The sequence below is a fragment of the Leucoraja erinacea genome, chromosome 10, assembly GCF_028641065.1.
Source record: "Leucoraja erinacea ecotype New England chromosome 10, Leri_hhj_1, whole genome shotgun sequence".
NCBI classification, from domain to species: Eukaryota; Metazoa; Chordata; class Chondrichthyes; order Rajiformes; family Rajidae; genus Leucoraja; species Leucoraja erinaceus.
The window spans coordinates 16,955,680-16,976,646 of NC_073386.1; the positions used below are offsets into that span (position 1 = coordinate 16,955,680).

General features: G+C 41.5%; 1 protein-coding gene across 3 annotated transcripts; it reads right to left on the reverse strand.

Moving 5' to 3' along the window:
* Positions 1 to 1,393: 1,393 nt before the first annotated feature.
* ttc22 (tetratricopeptide repeat domain 22) lies at positions 1,394 to 20,107 on the reverse strand. 3 transcript variants are annotated; one of them, XM_055641584.1, is made up of 7 exons: positions 19,451 to 20,107; positions 13,297 to 13,352; positions 12,238 to 12,353; positions 10,927 to 11,045; positions 7,906 to 8,067; positions 5,406 to 5,558; positions 1,397 to 3,283 (listed from the first exon to the last, which is right to left on the reverse strand). In XM_055641584.1, the coding sequence occupies exons 1-7, from the start codon at positions 20,018 to 20,020 to the stop codon at positions 2,771 to 2,773; spliced, it is 1,689 nt and encodes a 562-aa protein (XP_055497559.1). In that variant the 5' UTR covers positions 20,021 to 20,107; the 3' UTR covers positions 1,397 to 2,770. The 3 variants fall into 3 exon arrangements, with proteins under 3 accessions (XP_055497561.1, XP_055497560.1, XP_055497559.1); XM_055641586.1 differs by lacking the exon at positions 7,906 to 8,067 and having other exon boundaries at positions 1,394 to 3,283; XM_055641585.1 differs by lacking the exon at positions 5,406 to 5,558 and having other exon boundaries at positions 1,394 to 3,283.
* Between the last annotated feature and the right edge of the window lie 860 nt (positions 20,108 to 20,967).

The following is a 20,967-nucleotide window of genomic DNA, read 5'->3' on the forward strand; positions in this document are numbered from 1 at the left end:
ACTGGATAGACTCGGCTTGTACTCGCTAGAATTTAGAAGATTGTGGAGGGATCTTATAGAAACTTACAATATTCTTAAGGGGTTGGACAGGCTAGATGCAGGAAGATTGTTCCCGATGTTGGGGATGTCCAGAACAAGGGGTCACAGTTTAAGGATAAGGGGGAAATCATTTAGGACCGAGATGAGAAAAACATTTTTCACACAGCGAGTGGTGAATATGTGGAATTCTCTGCTACAGAAGTAGTTGAGGCCAGTTCATTGGCTATATTTAAGAGGGAGTTAGATGTGGCCCTTGTGGCTAAAGGGATCAGGGGGTATGGAGAGAAGGCAGGTACAGGATACTGAGTTGGATGATCAGCCATGATCATATTGAATGGCGGTGCAGGCTTGAAGGGCCAAATGGCCTACTCTTGCACCTATTTTCTATCTCTATGTTTCTACGTTTCCCACCCAAACACCCCCTCTCCTGGCACTTTCCCTTGCAACCGCAGGAAATGCTACACTTGCTGCTTTACCTCCCCCCTTGACACCATTCAAGGACCCAAGCAGTCTTTCCAGGTGCGGCAGAGGTTCACCCGCACCTCCTCCAACCTCATCTATTGCATCCGCTGCTCTAGGTGTCAGCTGCTCTACATCGGTGAGACCAAGCGTAGGCTTGGCGATCGCTTCGCCCAACACCTCCGCTCTGTTCGCATTAACCAACCTGATCTCCCGGTTGCACAGCACTTCAACTCCCCCTCCCATTCTGAATCTGACCTTTCTGTCCTGGGCCTCCTCCATGGCCAGAGTGAGGACCACCGTAAATTGGAGGAGCAGCCCCTCATATTTCGCAGTTTACACCCCAGCGGTATGAAGATTGACTTCTCTAATTCCAGGTAATCCCTGCTTTCTCCTCCCCTTCTCAGCTCTCCCTCAGCCCCCTTATCCCCGCCCCTTCCTTTCTTCTTCCGCCCCCCCCCCCCCCTTCACATCAGTCTGAAGAAGGGTCGCGACCCGAAACGTTGCCTATTTCCTTCGCTCCATAAATGCTCCCTCACCCGCTGAGTTTCTCCAGCATTTTTGTCTACCTTCGATTTTCCAGCATCTGCAGTTCCTTCTTAAACATATTAATGACAAAATCAGTTCACCTATTTCTCTATGTTTGCCCATGATGGAAAAGTTGTTTTCGCCAAGAGGGATCACTTTTATTGCTAATCACTTCTGTCACTTTGAATTAGTTTAGTTTAGTTTTGTTTTGAGATACACCACGAAAACAAGTTCTTCAGCCCACCGGGTCCATGCCGACTATTGATCCCTATTCACACTAGTTCAATGTTATCCCATTTTCTCGTACACTGCCTATTCACAAAGGGCAATTACAGAGGCCAATTGCCCCGAAACTCGCATGTCTTTGAGATATGGGAGGAAATCAAATCAAATCAAATCAAATCAACCTTTATTGTCATCTTGCAAAGCAACAGTTGCACAGTGCAAAATGAGAAGACGTTTCCCAGGGAATACCGGAGCTTCGGACATGAAACTTAAAACATTTCACACATAATAACAATAAAAAACAATCCAGTCCCTGATGAAACAGCATAAATAGTTAAAAGCAGGTAAAACAGCAACATTAAAATACAGTAAAACCAATCATTAAAATGTCCAGGGCAGCTGATTTGAGTGGCCAGTGTCAGAGTTATTAAAATGTCAATGCAAAGCCGCAGAATCAGATGACTGTGAGTACAGATTGACTGTTTAGCAGCCTCAGCCTGTGGCAGGAAGCTGTTTAGCAGTCTTATAGTCTGGGCTTTGATGCTACGGTATCTCTTGCCTGAAACTGGAGCACCTGGAGGAAATCTACATGGTCACAGGGAAATCATGCAAACTCCACACAGATTATATAGATAGAAGAGCATCAAATTTAATTTATTGATGCTTAACCAGGGGCTGGTTATAAGGGCAGTCAGCAACCATTTTATGGGAAAACGCAGTAAATTTTAGTTCTGCCATGTCTATTCCTTACATTGGCATGGGAACATCATTAACATAGTATAATTTGGATGTAGGACATTTGAGGAATATACCATAAAAAGTTCTGTATAAAATATCGGTACCCTGTTCTTCTTGGGATTGTACTTCAATTTTTAATCCCTGACTGTTCAAAAGTTTAAAACGTTTGCGATGAAAGTGCACAGATATCATAGACTACAGCAAAAAAAAAATTGCTGAAGAAGGTTCACAACCCAAAACATCGTCCATCCATTTCCTTCCGCAGATGCTGCCTGACCCATTGAGTTCCTCCAGATTATTGCATTGGTGTCATTATAGGCCATGAATATGTAAAGACCTGTTTCCTGCCTCATTTCAAATCCATGCTCTACATTAAATATGAATAACATAACTTGGTCACTGCTGCATCAGTTTTATCAAACACCAATTAATTCTGTTGGAAATTGGCTGTCAATTTTTATTTTTATTTTCTATCTATTCAGAACTCTGTGTTGACTGAGTCTGTCTGTGACAAAGAGTCTTGAGATAGGTTGAACTTGTACCCACAGTCATAAAAATGGGTACTTTGAAAGTACTACTTTCATACCAATCTCGTTTTCCCTGCTCAGTCACCAGAGAGGTAAAATGGTTGTGGAAAGATGTTTATAATTTGCTTGCAGACTATCCAAAGTTTGTTTCATCTGAAGATACAGCAAAAAACGGCAATTGGCAAGGACAATTGGCAAAGTGCCCATTGGGTTTAAATACTGCAGAGGAAGTCTTCCTGGAATTCATTGCTTGTTCAAGTTTTTGGTGGCTCAGATGTGTCGGGGCTCATTATTTCCAACAATAAGTTTACCAGTTGCAACTTCCCAGCCTTGATCATAGCCCTGGAGAGTTGCAAAATCTTTGGCATATGATTTAGACAAATATTACGCAATTCTTGTTTGATTCTCTCGAGTTGATACTTTGTCACAGCCTTTTCTATCCACTCTTCCACTTCGAGGATAATCGTCTCCTCGCTGGATTTTCCCTGGATGAACAGTGACAGCAGCGACTCCATGAGGCGGTGGAAGCTCTCGGAGTACTGTGACCCCACATCGTCCAGCTCGATGGCCTGCTTGAAGCATTCGGCAGCATTGCGTTCCTCACCTTTGACCTGCAAGCATTTCCCTCGCAGGACCTGGATCTCAGGCAGAGTGTCTCCGGGATCATATTCCATGGCTTTAGCAAAAAAAACCAAGGCACTGTTTAGAGCATTTTCATCCACAGGTTGAAGTTCCTGCACAGCATCAACACCCATGTAGTAACAGACCTGTCAACGATACAGAATTAGGTTAGTCCCCCTCTATAGACCATAAGATCATAAGACATTGGAGCAGAATTAGGCCATTTGGCCCATCAAGTCTGGTTCGCCATTTGATCATGATCCATCTTGCCATTTCAACACCATGCTCCTGCCTTCTATCCATAACCATTGACATCCTTACTATAACCATATAACCATATAACAATTACAGCACGGAAACAAGCCATCTCGGCCCTACAAGTCCGTGCCGAACAACCTTTTTTTCCCCTTAGCCCCACCTGCCTGCACTCATACCATAACCCTCCATTCCCTTCTCAACCATATGCCTATCCAATTTATTTTTAAATGATACCAATGAACCTGCCTCCACCACTTCCACTGGAAGCTCATTCCACACCGCTACCACTCTCTGAGTAAAGAAGTTCCCCCTCATATTACCCCTAAACCTCTGTCCCTTAATTCTGAAGTCATGTCCTCTTGTTTGAATCTTCCCTATCTCAAAGGGAAAAGCTTGTCCACATCAACTCTGTCTATCCCTCTCATCATTTTAAAGACCTCTATCAAGTCCCCCCTTAACCTTCTGCGCTCCAGAGAATAAAGACCTAACTTATTCAACCTATCTCTGTAACTTAGTTGTTGAAACCCAGGCAACATTCTAGTAAATCTCCTCTGTACTCTCTCTATTTTGTTGACATCCTTCCTATAATTGGGCGACCAAAATTGTACACCATACTCCAGATTTGGTCTCACCGATGCCTTGTACAATTTTAACATTACATCCCAGCTTCTATACTCATGCATTCTATACTCATGCACTCAAACCATGCATTACTAATCAACAACCACAATTCAACGATTCAATGATACTTTATTATCACATGTGAGTAGGTAGAATAAAATGTTTGGCTTTGCATATAACCCAGAAAAATCATATAGCAGACCACACCTAGGCAGTACACAAGTGTCGCCACAGTGTGGCGCTGACAAAGTTACAAAAGTTCACTGAACAGTGCTGTCTACTGTCTGCCACCACATCTGGCAGCAGGCCCCCCTCCCCTCTCCCCTCCCCCCCCCCCCACACTGCCTATCAATCTCCGCTTTATAAATACCCAACGGCAGCTTCCACATCCATATGTGACAATGAACTCCACAGATTCACCACCTTCGGGCTAAAGAAAATCCTCCTCATCTCCATTTAAATGGTACAGGTATGTCCTTTTATTCTGAGGCTGTGCAATTTGGCACTACACTCTCCCGCTTATCCTCTCCACAACCACTCTATCTAGGCTTTTAACTAGTTAGTTTAGTTTAGTTTTGGTTTATAGACATAACATGGAAATGAGGTCCATGCTGACCAACCATCCATCACCCGTCCACGAGTTCTCTCCGACATAACCAGCGACAATTCACTGAAGCCAATTGACCAGCAAACCTGCACGCATTTGGAATGTGCGAGGAAACCAGAGCACCAGGAGAAAACCCATGCAGTCACGGGGAGAATGCGCAAACGTGACAATAAGCTAATCTAAACTAAAAAAAAAACGAAACACCATGCAAACAACAATTGTAATCAGAATCAAACCCAGATATCTCTATCATTGTGAAGTTTCAACTCTACCACTGCACCACCATGCAATCCTATTCGGATGGTTGCAATGAGATTACTATTCCACCAGGGATAATGAATATCTTGCGGCACATTTATGAAAGTAGATGAAACGCCACAAGAGCAGTATTTTAATACTTTACTCTGCATTATTTCAGTACAGTGAGTTGCAGGATATCCTGACTATCATTCATTAATCATAACATACTCAGCCATCAGCAGTGGCCAGCTTTAAATTATTATCTGTCATTGATTTTTAATTTCTCAGGATTGAATCTTTAAACACTGAGATTACATAATCTGACCAGTGTTGCAGGGTAGATTCATGTCTTTTCACAATCCACCTGATTTTACACACCATTGACTTGATTTACACACGCTGAATGGATTAGATTAAGAACAACTCTCAGGAGCTGAAGTGAGTTAATGTAAATATATCCTGTCAGCTCTGATGTTGGAGCAGTTCTCCCACGACTGTAATAAATGTAAATGTCCCAATTCTCATTCACAGTCAATGCTCACCTGCCCCATATCCAGGTATGTTTTCAGGCAGGGCCACGCAAGCAATATTAAATCCAAGTCAGCCTTTGCTTCAGTTAGCAACCGCCTGTCAGGCACCCCACCCTGACTTCTCTTGACACGCTCAAGGTCTTGCATATACTGCTTTACATAAACCTGGAAAAACAAATATAAGCAAAAATATTAACTACTTGGCGCAAGAGCTTTCTCCTCTGAGATCAGAATTAAATCTTCCTCACTTTATAAACTCATCCTATCCTGTTTGTTCATCTGTGAGGGTTTTTTTGTTAATTTTATTTAAACAGGGACAGTGCATATTAATAAACATTAATAAACATTAATGAAAATGTACATGTAAATATGCAAGATTATAGCCAGTAGCTAATTTCCATCTTTAGTCCCATTAGCTAAATGTTACTTTCCTGTTCCCCAGTGCCCCTCATTTAAAATCCTTGCTTTGTCTCAGGTCCTCGCTTCTTATCACTCTTTTGATCGAGACTTATAAACCCATTTCCAATCCATCCGAACCAATTTTGCCAAAATTCTATTTCTGACCTGTGTTTACATTCCTCCAAGTCCATGACCATTTGGCATCAGCTGCCTGTTACCTCACACTGTCCCACATTAACCCCAGTTACCAAGTTAATTAAATCCAATTGCAGATGCTTACAGTACTGCAGAAGATGTCCGAAACAGTTTAGTTTAGTTTATTAGTCGTATAAAATTTAGAAGATTGAGGGGGGATCTTATAGAAACTTACAAAATTCTTAAGGGGTTGGACAGGCTAGATGCAGGAAGATTGTTCCCGATGCTGGGGAAGTCCAGAACAAGGGGTCACAGTTTAAGGATAAAGGGGAAATCTTTTAGGGCTGAGATGAGAAAAACATTTTTTACACAGACAGTGGTGAATCTGTGGAATTCTCTGCCACAGAATGTCGTTGAGGCCAGCTCATTGGCTATATTTAAGAGGGGGTTAGATGTGGCCCTTGTGGCTAAAGGGATCAGGGGGTATGAAGAGAAGGCAGGTACAGGATACTGAGTTGGATGATCAGCCATGATCATATTGAATGGCGGTGCAGGCTCGAAGGGCCGAATGGCCTACTCTTGCACCTATTTTTTATGTTTCTATGTGTCTATTATTGTCACATAAGATTTATCTTAATTTTCTTGTCTAATTCTCTGCCTATATTTATGATGCCATGTGACTTTCTTTTAAGACAGTCAAATCAGTTTGCCCTACTACCTTTAAAGATTAGTGGGACAATCTCTTTCAGGTCTCTCCCTTTCTGACTTGGTTTGTAATCATACCCTTTAATTAACATTTCCTCTTAGTCTTCCTGACAAATATATACATTTTCAGTACCTGTATGGGCAGGGAGAGGAGAATAATTTAGTTTAGAATTGTGTATTTTTGTCACGTACCGAGGTACAGTGAAAGGCTTTGTTGTTGCATGCTAACCAGTCAGGGAAAAGACTATACATTATTACAATCCACAGTGTACAAACACAGGATAAAGGGGATAACATTTAGTCACAAAGTTCGGTGAAGTCCGATTATAGACAGTCTGAAGGTCTCCCCTGAGGTAGATGGTAGGTCGGGATCACTCTCTAGTTGGTGAAAGGATGGTTCAGTTGCCTGAATGCAGCAGGGAAGAAACTGTCTCTGAATCAGGGAGGTTTGCATTTTCAAACGTCTGTCCCTTGCCTGATGGAGGTGGGGAGAAGGGGAAGCGATTGGGGTGAGATTTCGCCCTTGATTCTGCTGGTGGCCTTGCTGAGGTGGCGTGAAGTGTAGATGGAGTCAAGGGAAGGGAGGTTGGTTTGCACAAAAACTGTGGGTAAACAGTGAAGAAAAAGGCAGATGGAGGCAGATTGATGAAAAGATTCAAGAGCAAAAGAAAAGCCCGAAGAAAGGTATCGACCCAAAACATCAACTGTCCATGTTCTCCAGGGATGCTGCCTGACCCGCTGAGGTACTCCAGCACTCTGTAACTTTTTTTTAATGACCTCTGAGGTTGTGCAGTTCCCCTGTCAAAATCCTCTCGAGAGCTCTGGAAAAGATCATGTTATTGATCACTCACTTCTGGGTGAAATTAGACCAAATGTTTTCAGATTTCTATAGCGTTTTTCTCGCTTCTAGTATTGCTTTTCTCCTGTCCCTGCTTGCTAGGCTTACCATGTCTACACATACCTATCTGTCACACACCCGCCAACATTGATAATAGTGGAAGGTGATGGTGGGTAGCGCAGTGGCACAGATGATAATGCTGCTACCTCACAACACTTGAGTTCCTGATCTCAGGTGCTGCCTGTATAAAGTTTGCACATTCTCCCTATGTTGGTTTCCTCCGGGTGCTCCGATTTCCTTCCACATCCCAAAGATTAATTTATTTCCATAACTTGCCCTTACAGTGTAGGGAGTGATTGCAAAAGAGAGATAACATAAAACTAGTGTGAATAGGTGATTTATGCTTTATATTAACAAATGTTGGGACGCAGATACCTTTGCCCTGGTGCTGTAAGCCTGCCAGTTTGTTTGGGGATCTGGAAGAATATTCAAGGCCATGTTACAAATGCCAATTGCCATGTCCTGTTTCCCAAGGAAATGAAAGATTTTGGCAAGCTGATTCAGTATGAATGGATCTGTTTTTGCTGTTTCAATTGCCTGGAAAGTTCACAAAAGAGAAGCAAATTAGATACATATATATATAATGTGCCATTAAAATATCATCTTCAACCCGTTTTAAAGTTAGAGGTTTTTGGCAAAACAGATAGGTTTCCAGGAATGACTGTATAGCAGCATTTCATTTTACATACGTATCTGTAACAAACACAACCAAAGTTGGTGTTCATTGATCAAATTTCATGGCAGTAATGGGACATTCTGTTGCGGTGCCTCCTAGAGGGTAATTAATGCTGAAGTAAGGAGTTTTAACTTTCAATGTATCTGTAACAAACACAACACTCAAGATTCCAGCATCTGCAGTCCCTTTGTACCACCTCTCTCTTGTTGTTCATTTCACTGATGAGAAGGTTCAGCTTTCTATCGCTAAGTTTAATAGCTTTTCTCCACTCACCTGCAGCCTCGCTCGCCTCCACCAGTGTGTATTGCTACTGCCTGGCTTATATTAATATAGTTTACCCCCACCCCTCCTTGCACTTCACCCCATCCCACCAAATCGCTGTTAGTACTACCACAAACTGGTCGCACTTGATAGATCTGGTTGTTATATTAGATTGCTGTATGTTCTATAAGACCATAAGAATAGGAGTTGAATTACACCATTCAGCCCATCGAGTCTACTCCACCATTCAATCATGGCTGATCTATTTTCCCTCTCAACCTCATTTCCTGCCTTCTCCCTGGAACCTTTGATGCCCTTCCTAATCAAGAACCAATCAATTGTTGCTTTAAAAATACCTAATGTCTTGCCTTCCACCACCCTCTGTGGCAACAAATTCCCATCCTCTGGCTAAAGAAATTCATTCTGATCTCCATTCTAAAGGTACGTCCTTTTATTCTGAGGCTGTGCCCTCTGGTCCTAAATTTTCCCATTCCTGGAAACATCCTTTCCACATCCACTCCATGTAGGTCTTTCAAGTTCAAGTTCAAGTTCAAGTGAGTTTATTGTCATGTGTTCCTGTGTAGGACAATGAAAGTCTTGCTTTGCTTCAGCACACAGAACATAGTAGGCATTTACTACAAAAACAGATAAGTGTGTCCATATACCATGATATAAATACACACATGAATAAATAAACTGATAAAGTGCAAATAACAGAAAAATGGGTTATTAATAATCAGAGTTTTGTCCGAGCCAGGTTTAATAGCCTGATGGCTGTGGGGAATTATCCGGTAGGTTTCAATGAGAATCCCCTTCATCCTTCAAAATTCCAGTGAGTACAGGCCTTGAGGTCAGTTGAATTTAGAGCAGGAATAGGGCACTCAGCCCCTCTGCCATTAAATAAAATCATAGCTGATCTAATTACAGCTGCAAATCCACATTATGATTAACCCACAGTTCATCTGCTTGCTTCTCAAGAGTGTTTCTGTGCCCGTATTAAAAAATTCAAAGGACGTGTCACCATTGCTGTTTGAGCAAGAGAGTTTCAAAGGCTCTTGGCTCTCTTTGAGAAACAATTTAAACTCATCTCTTGCATAAACTGGTGATGGTTTATTTTCGAGCAGTTTTAGGTTCTACCACTAGAGGAACCATAATCAGCAAATTTAGCAATTTGCTTCTTCTCCTATCTCTGCCTCTTCATCCACATCATATTGTTAACAAACCGTTAACAATTGAAACCCAAATAACAATTCCTTAGCACACCACTCATTGCAACATGTTAACTGAGAAAGGCCACTTATTTTCTCTTTGTTTCGTCCCTTTGTTTCCTTATAGCCCACTCATTTTCCATCCCTGCCGTCATATTTCTCCCAATGCCCTGTTTATTTTCTGAAAGCCACTGTCATTCACCTTAATTTGTATTTAAACCCTTAATACAAATCTTCTCTTGAACTTTTCTGTTCCCCAACAACACTATATTAAATTTCCTTAGCACCCTTTCTAAGGTATTAGCATATTTCCTGGTGTGCGGTAGCTCGATCTGCCCACATCATTTCAATAAAGCTTGTACAATGCTTCCAATAACACAGCACTAAAGGAGTGATTGGAACGTTTGCCTTTTTTAATGGCCTTCTCAACTTGATCTGTCATGACATACTTCCAAGTCAATATGCTGTGCAACCTGCAAGTGAATCTACGACTGGTGGTGTTCCTCTACACATTTCAGCCTTGTCCTTCTTCAGGGAAGAGGCTGTGGGCTTACGTGGTGTTGTTGAAACAATCTATCAGAGTATCTCCCGTGCACCACACGGCAATGCACTAGTGGCAAAGGTTAAAACAAAACTTTTCTCAAACAAAATCCAGTGTCGATGCTCACGTAATTAATTAAACAAATTAATATCTTTAATTTAAAAAATAATGAAATCACTGAAACAGGTCTAAAATTATAAACACCATACAGTACTTAGATTTAAATATCAAAGAATCTTTGAATTAAAAATGGATATTAGCCCGAGATGGGGTGTTCATAACAGGAGCTTGATTTTGTGTATGGATGTCCATTGATATAAGATGGTTTTTTCTAAGGCAGTGTAGTTCAGAGCTAAATTACTCTGCAATTACTCACAATTACTCTGCAATTACTTACAACTACAAAGCATCTCGAAGTTGCCAAATCTAATTTAAAATAGCCTACAAAATTTCCAATTTCCCCCTTTCAATTAACATCCTGTTATGATCCAGGACCACTATGGTCTCATCTAGGACCATAATCTATATTAAGTTCCGATATTTGTTTTATTCACAGGGAACCATGAAAATGAAGCTCTTCCTTTTCTGACAGATAAGGCATATCAGACACACAGATATTCCCCTTTATGGTCGGAGCTGAGTTCCCAACTGTTGGTCATTGAAATGCTTCAAACAATGATTTTCTCACACTTAATTCTAGTGAAACTAACCTGTCCATAACAATCCAGTGGATCAGTCCCAGAAAAGCCACAATCATGGATTGCCATTGGAGTACTGGGAAAAGAATCCTTCCGCTCCAACATCATTCCCAGATAGCACCAAGCAAGAGCTGGAAAAAAGAAAACAAACAAGGAATGGAAATGGGCTTATCAATAACTTCTAGCCTTAGTTTTTAATTAATAAAATTAAATTTTAATACTGTATATGTCAATGACTTTATAGGGCAAACTGTTTGCTTTTTTGGCTAAAACAAACAGCAGCATCTGTGGAGGAAATGAACAGATGAGGTTTTGAAGTCTGAAGAAGGGTCTCGACCAGAAACGTCTCGACCATGAATTACTCCAGCATTTTGTGTCTATCTTCGATTTAAACCAGCATCTGCAGTTCTTTCCTACAGATTAAGTTTTGAGTTGGGACCTTTCTACAGGTTGAAGGGCGATCCAAAATTGAAATTTCATCTGTCCGTTCTCTCCACAGATGCTGCCTGACCTGCTGAGTTCCTCTGGCAGTTTGATTTTTGCTCAAGATTCCAGCATCTGCAGTTTCTTGTGCTGTTACTTTTTTAGCTCCCCTGTCATTACTATGTCCTAGTTCACTCTGGATCACTCCACCTTTACTACCACCTCAAGCCACCATTCCACCCCACCAACAATATCTCCAATATCGAGGGACCCTGCTATTTCCACCGTTCAATTAATCTTCATTCTCCTCATCTCAACAGATATGAATCTGACAAATAACAGGATAATACCTAACACAGAAAAATGCAAAATATGTACAAGTTCAAAGCAAACTATCAGTAATAATTAAAGAGCATAATATTAGTGTATTATATATTAATATTATATATATATATTTTATGTTATATATTGTATTTATATATTATATTAATCATGACATTAGTATATTATACGCAATGGGTTATATTATATATTCATGATATTAGTCTGAAGAAGGATCTTGACCCAAAACATCACCTATTCATGTTCTCCAGAGATGCTGCCTGACCTGCTGAGTTACTCCAGCACCTGGTGTCTTTCTTTGGTAAACCAACATCTGTGATTCCTTCTTATTTCATGATATTAGTGCTTTGTGTTGTTTTCTTTCATTAGAAGCAGTAACAATGCAAGCAGGTAGATGGGACTAGTCTAGATGGGACATGTTGGCCGGTGTGGGATAGTGGGCAAGACTCAATGACTCCTTAACTAACATAGCTAATGAAAGTATTTTCATGGTACGGTATGAGTTAATCTGATATTCCACTTTATTTTCTTTCGAGGGCACACAACCTCTTACACTACCTTGGTATTCAGCACTGTCAGACTTCAGCACCTCCCGCAGTAATGCTAGAGCTCTATTGAAAGACAGCAGGCGCTTCTGATCAGGGCCTCTCGTGTTCATTAACATTCCATCCAGTCTACCAGAGAAGAAGAGAAAGCTAAACAAAAAATCTGAGGAATGTAGAAACAAAGTAAAAAAAATTCTGTCTTGGATTAAATAAGATTGGCGTCTCAGATGGTCAAGGAGCAGTCACACCCCGGCCACTCCCTCTTCTCCCCTCTCCCCTCAGGGAAGAGGTGTAGAAGTGTGAAAAAGCACACCTTCAGATTCAGGGACAGTTTCTTCCCAGCTGTTATCTGGCAACTGAACCATCCAACCAATAACCTGATCGACTATCTACCTCATAGGAGACTATCTTTGATCCGACTTTTCCAAACTTGCACTTAATGTTATTCACATTATTCCATTTATCATGTATCTCTACATTGTGAATGGCTGGATTGTAATCATGTATTGTCTTTCCACTGACTAAAGGGCCTGTCCCACTTTCACGAGTTATTCACAAATTCTCCCGAGTTTTCCCCTTGATTCAAACTCGCAGAATGTTCGTAACGAGTCTGTAGGAGGAGGCCGTAGGAGTCCCTAGATATATCGTAGCGGCTCGTTATGCCAGCCGTAGGTACTCGGGGCTATTCTTTTACTCGTGGACATTTTTTATCAGGCTGGTAAAAACGTCCCGACTTACCTGATGCCCCGAGTACCAACGGCTGGAATAACGAGCTGCTACGATATATCTACGGACTCGTACGGCCTCCTACGGACTCGTTACGAACATTCTGCGAGTTTGAATCAAGGGGAAAACTCAGGAGAATTCGTGAATAATTGGGAAAGTGGGACAGGCCCTTCATTAGCACGCAACAAAGGTTTTTCACTGTACCTTGGTATAATAATATAAAGAGGACTAAATGAGACTAAACTAAACTAAATAGTTTAGATTCCATGGAGTATGGGGATCAGTGGAACTAGAGGGATAGAAAAATGCTAATATTTCAGCTGGTGATATTATTAATTTCTCCTACCTGATATACATGGTGGCCATTGTAAAATACCAACTCCTTTTTTCTTCTGAGGGTATCTGTAACAAAGAAATAAAGCTATAACATAATTACAGTATCTATGTTGGCCTTTCATTAGCGATGTTACAAAACCTACCTTCAGCGGGGCTGCAGATCTGTCACTGGCTGTGTGTGCGACTGGGGGTAGGGTGTTGACATGGATAGAAAATTGGTCGGCAGACAGGAAGCAAAGAGTAGGAGCAAACGGGTCCTATTCAGAATGGCAGATAGTGGCGAATGGAGTGCCGCAAGGCTCGGTGTTGGGGCCGCAACTGTTTACCATATATTAATGATTTGGAAGAGGGAATTAGGAGCAACACTAGCAAGTTTGCGGTTGACACAAAGTTGGGTGGCAGTGTGAACTGTGATGTTAGGAGGTTGCAGGGAGACCTGGACAGGTTGAGTGAGTGGGCAGGTGCAGTATAATGTAGATAAATGTGAGGTTATCCGCTTTGGTGGCAAAAATAAGGGGGCAGATTATTATCTCAATGGGGTTAGGTTAGGCAAGGGGGAGGTGTAGCGAGACCTAGGCGTCCTTGTACACCAGTCACTGAAAGTTGGCGTGCTGGTACAGTAGGCAGTGAAGACAGCTAATGGAATGTTGGCCTTCATGACAAGAGGATTTCAGTATAGGAGTAGAGGTTCTTTTGCAGTTGTATAGGGCTCGGGTGAGACCACATCTGGAGTATTATGTACAGTTTTGGTCTCAGAACTTCAGGAAGGACATCCTTGTGATTGAGGCTGTGCAGCGTAGGCTCACGAGATTGATCCCTGGGATGGCGGGACTCTCATATGAGGAAAGATTGAAAAGACTAGGCTTATATTCACTGGAGTTTAGAAGGATGAGGGGGATCTTATAGAAACATATAAAATTATTAAAGGACTGGATAAACTAGATGCAGGAAAAATGTTCTCAATGTTGGGTGAGTCCAGAACCAGGGGCCACAGTCATAGAATAAAGGGGGAGCCATTTAAGACTGAGGTGAGAAAAAACTTTTTCACCCAGAGAGTTGTGAATTTGTGGAATTTCCTGCCACAGAGGGCCGTGGAGGCCAAGTCACTGGATGGATTTAAGAGAGAGTTAGATAGAGCTCTAGCGGCTAGTGGAATCAAGGGATATGGGGAGAAGGCAGGCATGGGGTTACTGATTTTGGATGATCAGCCATGATCACATTGAATGGCGGTGCTGGCTCGAAGGGCCGAATGGCCTCCTCCTGCACCTATTTTTTATGTTTCTATGACTCTGGAGCCTTTGGGGGAGGGGGAATTAAAATGCAGGTTTGTATCGTTTGTCGGAGAGGGATTTCCTCGGGCTGCTGGTCGATGAAGAAAAATCAATCAGACTTCAATCGGAAAAAAAATAAAAATAAAATAAATCGCTGGACAATTTAATCGTTAGATTAAAGTAAAAGCCGACTTCTAACGCCTTCAACGTCTTCAACGTGATGGATCGCAATATCAGGACAAAACAAAGGGCAAGTCGTATATTTCACATATAATCTTGCTACTTGGGGTTGTTTTAGTTTAATTTTACGATGCGAAAATGTTAATTAACCCCCAAACAATTCGACCGTGTCTTGCCTGCCGATATGGGCTTAAAATGTATGTCAACGGTAACGTTCCAATTGATCACATTCCAGAAACACCCACTTGCAAGATGATTAAAATTCTCTTTTGTTTTGGACAATCATGTCATAACAGCATCTAAATCGTCTATATTTTGTGTAATAGCCTATCCATAATCAATATTTTTATACTAAATATCCACAACCGTTTTAGTCACATGTATTGTGCAAAAAATAGTAATTTTGATTATATTGAGAATGGATGTTTCTAGATTAATTTATGGGAATTAAACATTAAATTCCTTCCATTTGGCATATAAGTTCATGACAGTGAGATTTAAAAATCATGTTATATTGTGAATTTGTGTGTGAATGGGATTAGTTTGTTATTTGGATACTTAGGCTATTTAAAAAATTTAGCCTTTTCTTAAGAAATGGATAGATGTTTAGATCTAGAATTGATTTGATGAAACTGATGAATATGATTTTTTTTGGGGGTATTTACTATTTGTTTTAGCATTTAACTTTATCATTTCTAGCTTTTTTTCTAAAACTGCAAATAATAACTTGTTTCTATTAATACTGTTCAGTGTATTTTTTCCTTTACATTTAAACAGATGTCTCCGAAGAAGAAATGGAAATTTGTCAATCCAAATGCCCAGACCGATTTAGACAGCATTCGCAGAGATTATCCGAATTTGGACTACTCCAAATGTGATGATCTACAGGACATTCTTAATGGGAAAGTAGTGGGTAGAAAGGCATGTCATGCATGGTTTGAAGAGCAAAAACTTGTAGTTTACAAAATTGAAAAGTTGAGGAAAAACAAGGTGTAAGAAGTTGCTTATTGGTTACAATCTGAGGAGTATGATGATGCTACTGATTTTTTATTTTTTTTTAAATTTTATTTATTAGAAGCAAGTGTACAAAAATATAACCAGCGGCATATGATATAATACAGTTATTGTACAGCTTCAATTTTGATTTTATCTATAGTTGAGAGAAAAGAAGAAAGAAAAAGCAAGAGAGGAAAAGTGGCATGTGCAAGGATAGAACCCCTAGACTACCAAAGTGGTGTAGCCAAAGAGTGAGTAAGTAAAATAAATAAGGAAGACGTAGAGAAATAAAAAGACAAAAACAGAAAGAAAAACAAAAGGTGATGATATACCTGCCTCGCATCCCTCCCCACCCATCACCCAACCCGTAATTAGATTTAACTCCAAAATTGTGTTGCACCATACTATCCTTGTAATAAATCAATGAATGGCATCCATGTCTTCGAAAAATGCCCTGGTTTTTCTGCTAAGACAAGTCTAATATTTTCAAGATGTAGTGTCTCAGACATGTTTGTAATCCATATTTTAAGAGTAGGGACAGATGTATGTTTCCAAAATTTTAGTATTAGTTTTTTTGCCGTTATCAGGCCATAATTAAAGAAACATCTTTGAAATGGCGATAGCTCAGAGCAGGCTTCTGTCGTTCCTAGAATAATCAATTCTGTGTGGGGGTCCAATTTTGTTTTTAGTGTTTTTGAGAGAATTTCAAAAATTCCTCTCCAAAAATTATGTAATTTTATGCAAGAGGCGAAGGAATGTGTTATAGTTGCTTCTTGAAGGAGACATATCACAAATAGGAGATACATTTGGAAAGATCTTATTCAGTTTAGACTTTGAATAGTAGAGTAAATGCAGTATTTTAAATTGAATTAATGTATGTCTAACGTTAATCGAACAATTGTGTGTATATAAAAGGTTTTCTTCCCATCTGTCTTTTGGAATTTCTAGGCTTAGTTCTTCTTCCCAGTCTCTTCTAATTGCTTCCGACGATGGGATTTCTATATTTAGAAGGGTGTTATACAAATATGATGTTAAGTTGTTTGACTCTGAATTTCTATTCATACTTTCGTCTAGTATATCTGGTAGCAAAGTTTGGTAGTCCTGGGTATATGTTTTCAGATAGTCTTGAATTTGAAGATATCTGAAATATTGATTACCTTTCATGTGATATTTCGACTGTAATTCTTGAAATGAGAGAAGAGTTCCCATCGTAAAGATCTCCAAGTTTTTTGATTCCCAGTCTTTACCAATATGTAAACGCTTTATATATAATAGATGGCTTGAACAAAGGGTTACTGGCTACTGATTATGATATAGGAAAAGGATTTATAGCAAAAGGATTTGAGTATAGGATCAGGGAGGTTCTACTGCAGTTGTACAGGGTACTGGTGAGACCACACCTGGAGTATTGTGTACAGTTTTGGTCTCCAAATCTGAGGAAAGACATTCTTGCCTTAGAGGGGTACACAGAAGATTCACCAGACTGATTCCTGGGATGTCAGGACTTTCATATGAAGAAAGACTGGATAGACTCGGCTTGTACTCGCTAGAATTTAGAAGATTGAGGGGGGATCTTATAAAAACTTACAAAATTCTTAGGGGGTTGGACAGACTAGATGAAGGAAGATTGTTCCAGATGTTGGTGAAGTCCAGGACAAGGAGTCACAGTTTAAGGATAAAGGGGAAATCGTTTAGGACCGAGATGAGAAAAACATTTTTCACGCAGAGAGTGCTGAGTCTCTGGAACTCTCTGCCACAGAAGGTAGTTGAGGCCAGTTCATTGGCTATATTTAAGAGGGAGTTAGATGTGGCCCTTGTGGCTAAATGGATCAAGGGGTATGCAGAGAAGGCAGGTACAGGATATTGAGTTGGATGATCAGCTATGATCATATTGACTGGCGGTGCAGGCTTGAAGGGCCGAATGGCCTATTCCTGCACCTAATTTCTATGTTTCTATGTTTTCTATATGCCAATGTACCAGCTAGCAACTGATCTTCTCCATAAAGACTTGGTCTATTGCTACAAATTGTAATTTATTTACCTATCTGTTATGGACTTATAGTATATAATACAATAATATTAAAGTTCTGATCTTGAGAATTTTCAAGGCATAGAACAAATTCTCTCAAAAAACCCCAAAAAACAAAATTGGACCCCGACACGGAATTGATTATTCTAGGAACGTCAGAAGCCAGCTCTGAGCTATCAATATTTCAAAGACGTTTCCTCAATTATGGCCTGATAACGGCGAAAAACGTATACTGACATTTTGGAAACATACGTCTGTCCCTACTTTTAAAATGTGGATTACAAACATGTCTGAGACGCTACATCTTGAAAATATTAGACTTGTCTTAGCAGAAAAACCAGAGCATTTTTCGAAGACATGGATGCCATTCATTGATTTATTACAAGGATAGTATGGTGCAACACAATTTTGGAATTAAATCTAATTACGGGTTGGGTGATGGGTGGGGAGGAATGCGAGGCAGGTATATCACCACCTTTTGTTTTTCTTTCTGTTTTTGTCTTTATTTCTCTATGTCTTCCTTATTTATTTTACTTACTCACTCTTTGGCTACACCACTTTGGTAGTCTAGGGGTTCTATCCTTGCACATACCACTTTTCCTCTCTTGCTTTTTCTTTCTTCTTTTCTCTCAACAATAGTTAAAATCAAAATTGAAGCTGTACAATAACTGTATTATATCATATGCCGCTGGTTATATTTTAGTACACTTGATTCTAATAAATAAATAAATAAAAAAATCAGTAGCATCATCATACTCCTCAGATTGTAACTAATAAGCAACTCTGTACACCTTGTTTTTCCTCAACTTTTCAATTTTGTAAACTACAAGTTTTTGCTCTTCAAACCACGCATGACATGCCTTTCTACCCACTACTTTCCCATTAAGAATGTCCTGTAGATCATCACATTTGGAGTAGTCCAAATTCGGATAATCTCTGTGAATGCTGTCTAAATCGGTCTCTTTTGCTGGGCATTTGGATTGACAATTTTGCATTTCTTCTTCGGAGACGTCTGTTTAAAATGTAAAGGAAAAATAACACTAAACAGCATTAACAGAAACAAGTTATTATTTGCAGTTTTAGAAAACAAAAGGTAGAAATGATAAAGCTAAACGCTAAAACAAATAGTAAACACCCAACAAAAAAATTCATATTCATCAGTTTCATCAAGTCAATTACTAGATCTAAACATCTATCCATTTCTTAAGAAAAGGCTATTTTTTTTAAATAGCCTAGGTATCCAAATAACAAACTAATCCCATTCACACAAGAATTCACAATATAACATGATTTTTAAATCTCACTGTCTCAACCTGTCCAGGTCACCCTGCAACCTCCTAACATCCTCTTCACAGTTCACACTGCCACCCAGCTTTGTGTCATCCGCAAACTTGCGAGTGTTGCTCCTAATTCCCTCTTCCAAATCATTAATATATATGGTAAATAGTTGCAGCCCCAACACCGAACCTTGCCGGCACTCCACTCGCCACTACCTGCCATTCTGAAATGGACCAGTTCACTCCTACTATTTGCTGTCTGTCTTCCAACCAATTTTCTATCCATTATTTGTTGCATTGAAAATAGTGTTTATTACTATTTCGGTCACAACGGTTAATTTTGTAATTAGCTACAATTAGGCAACTAACTAATTACCTCGGGAAACGCCGCGGCGGCTACCTCCCGCTCACCTGGTTCCTGCCATACAGCAGAGCTTTGTCATAGAGCCCTATGGCTGAGCGCAGTTTGCTGGCGTGGTCTTCCTCGCTCTGCAAGCCGACGTCGTGAGCGCTGGCGAGGGCGTGTTCAGCCAGACACCTGGCGGCGCGGAGCGGCAGCAGAGACCCAGCGTCCCCTGTCTCGCCTCCGTCCCGTTTCAACCCCATCAGCCGCGACAGGCGCTCCACGCAATCGGCCGCCGGCCCTTCCCTTTCCATCCGGTCGTACACGTAGCCCAGGTTAGCCCAGGCGTTGAGGTTGCCCGGCTCCTCCCGGCACACGCCGGAGAAGAGCTCTTCGGCCACTTGGTACTCGTCCAGGTGGAAAGCCAGGACGCCCAGCAGGTTGCGGAGGGCGAGGCGCTGCGCTGGGTGCGGGACCTCCAGCTGCAGGCTCTGCCGTTTCAGCTTATAGTCCCTGCCCCGCAGCCGCTCCGGCATCTGCGGCTCGAAGTTCAAATTCAACTGCAGGTGGAAATGGCCCGGGATGTAATCCATCTCCTGAATGAGGATCTCGATGTCCCGATCCTGCTCTTCCACCATCTCCGGCTCACATAGAGAGCTCCCGATGAACAAGCCCTCTGTCTCTGCCTCTGCCTCTGCCTCTGTCTCTGCGCCTGTCTCTGCCTCTGTCTCTGCGCCTGTCTCTGCCTCTGCCTCTGCCTCTGCCTCTGCCTCTGTCTCTGTCTCTGTCTCTGCCTCTGTCTCTGTGACCAGCCTTCCTGCGTTCCTGACCAGGGTGTGCGCGGCAATGCGATCGCAGTCAGATTGTTCCCATATTTGCTGGCTGTCACGTTTACAGCTTTAAATCTGGGTGGCGGGTTCACTGTTTAGTTTCAACACCCACGCCTGTATGCTGGGTGGCACAAGGAACTGCAGATGCGGATTTACAACAAAACAAATGACACAACGTCCTGGAGTAACTCAACATCAGCCGTGGACGTGGTCAGGCGACGTTTCGTGTCGGGACCCCCCCCCCCCCCCGGTCCCACTTAACAGAAACCTCTGGAGACTTTGCGCTCCACCCAAGGTTTCCGTGCGGTTCCCGGAGGTTTTTGTCAGTCTCCCTACCTGCTTCCACTACCTGCAACCTCCGGCTACCACCTGCAACCTCCGGAAACCGCACGGAAACCTCGGGTGGGGCGCAAAGTCTCCAGAGGTTTTCGTTCAGTGGGACAGGGGTTAGAGAGAGTCATAGAATCATACAGCGTGGAAACAGGCCTTTCGGCCCGACGCCCGCGCGGCCGCACCTACCAACATGCCCCATCTGCACTTGTCCCACCTGCCTGCATTTGGCCCATATCCCTCTAAATCTATCCTATCCATGTACCTGTCCAAATGTTGTTTAAAACGTCGTGATGGTACCTGCCTCCGCTACCCCTCCGCCAGCTCGTTCCATACACCCACCACCGTTTCTGTAAAAAAAGTTGTCCCTCAGGTTCCTATTAAATATTTCCCTGATAAGTTAAAATTATCAGCACATTAAAAAT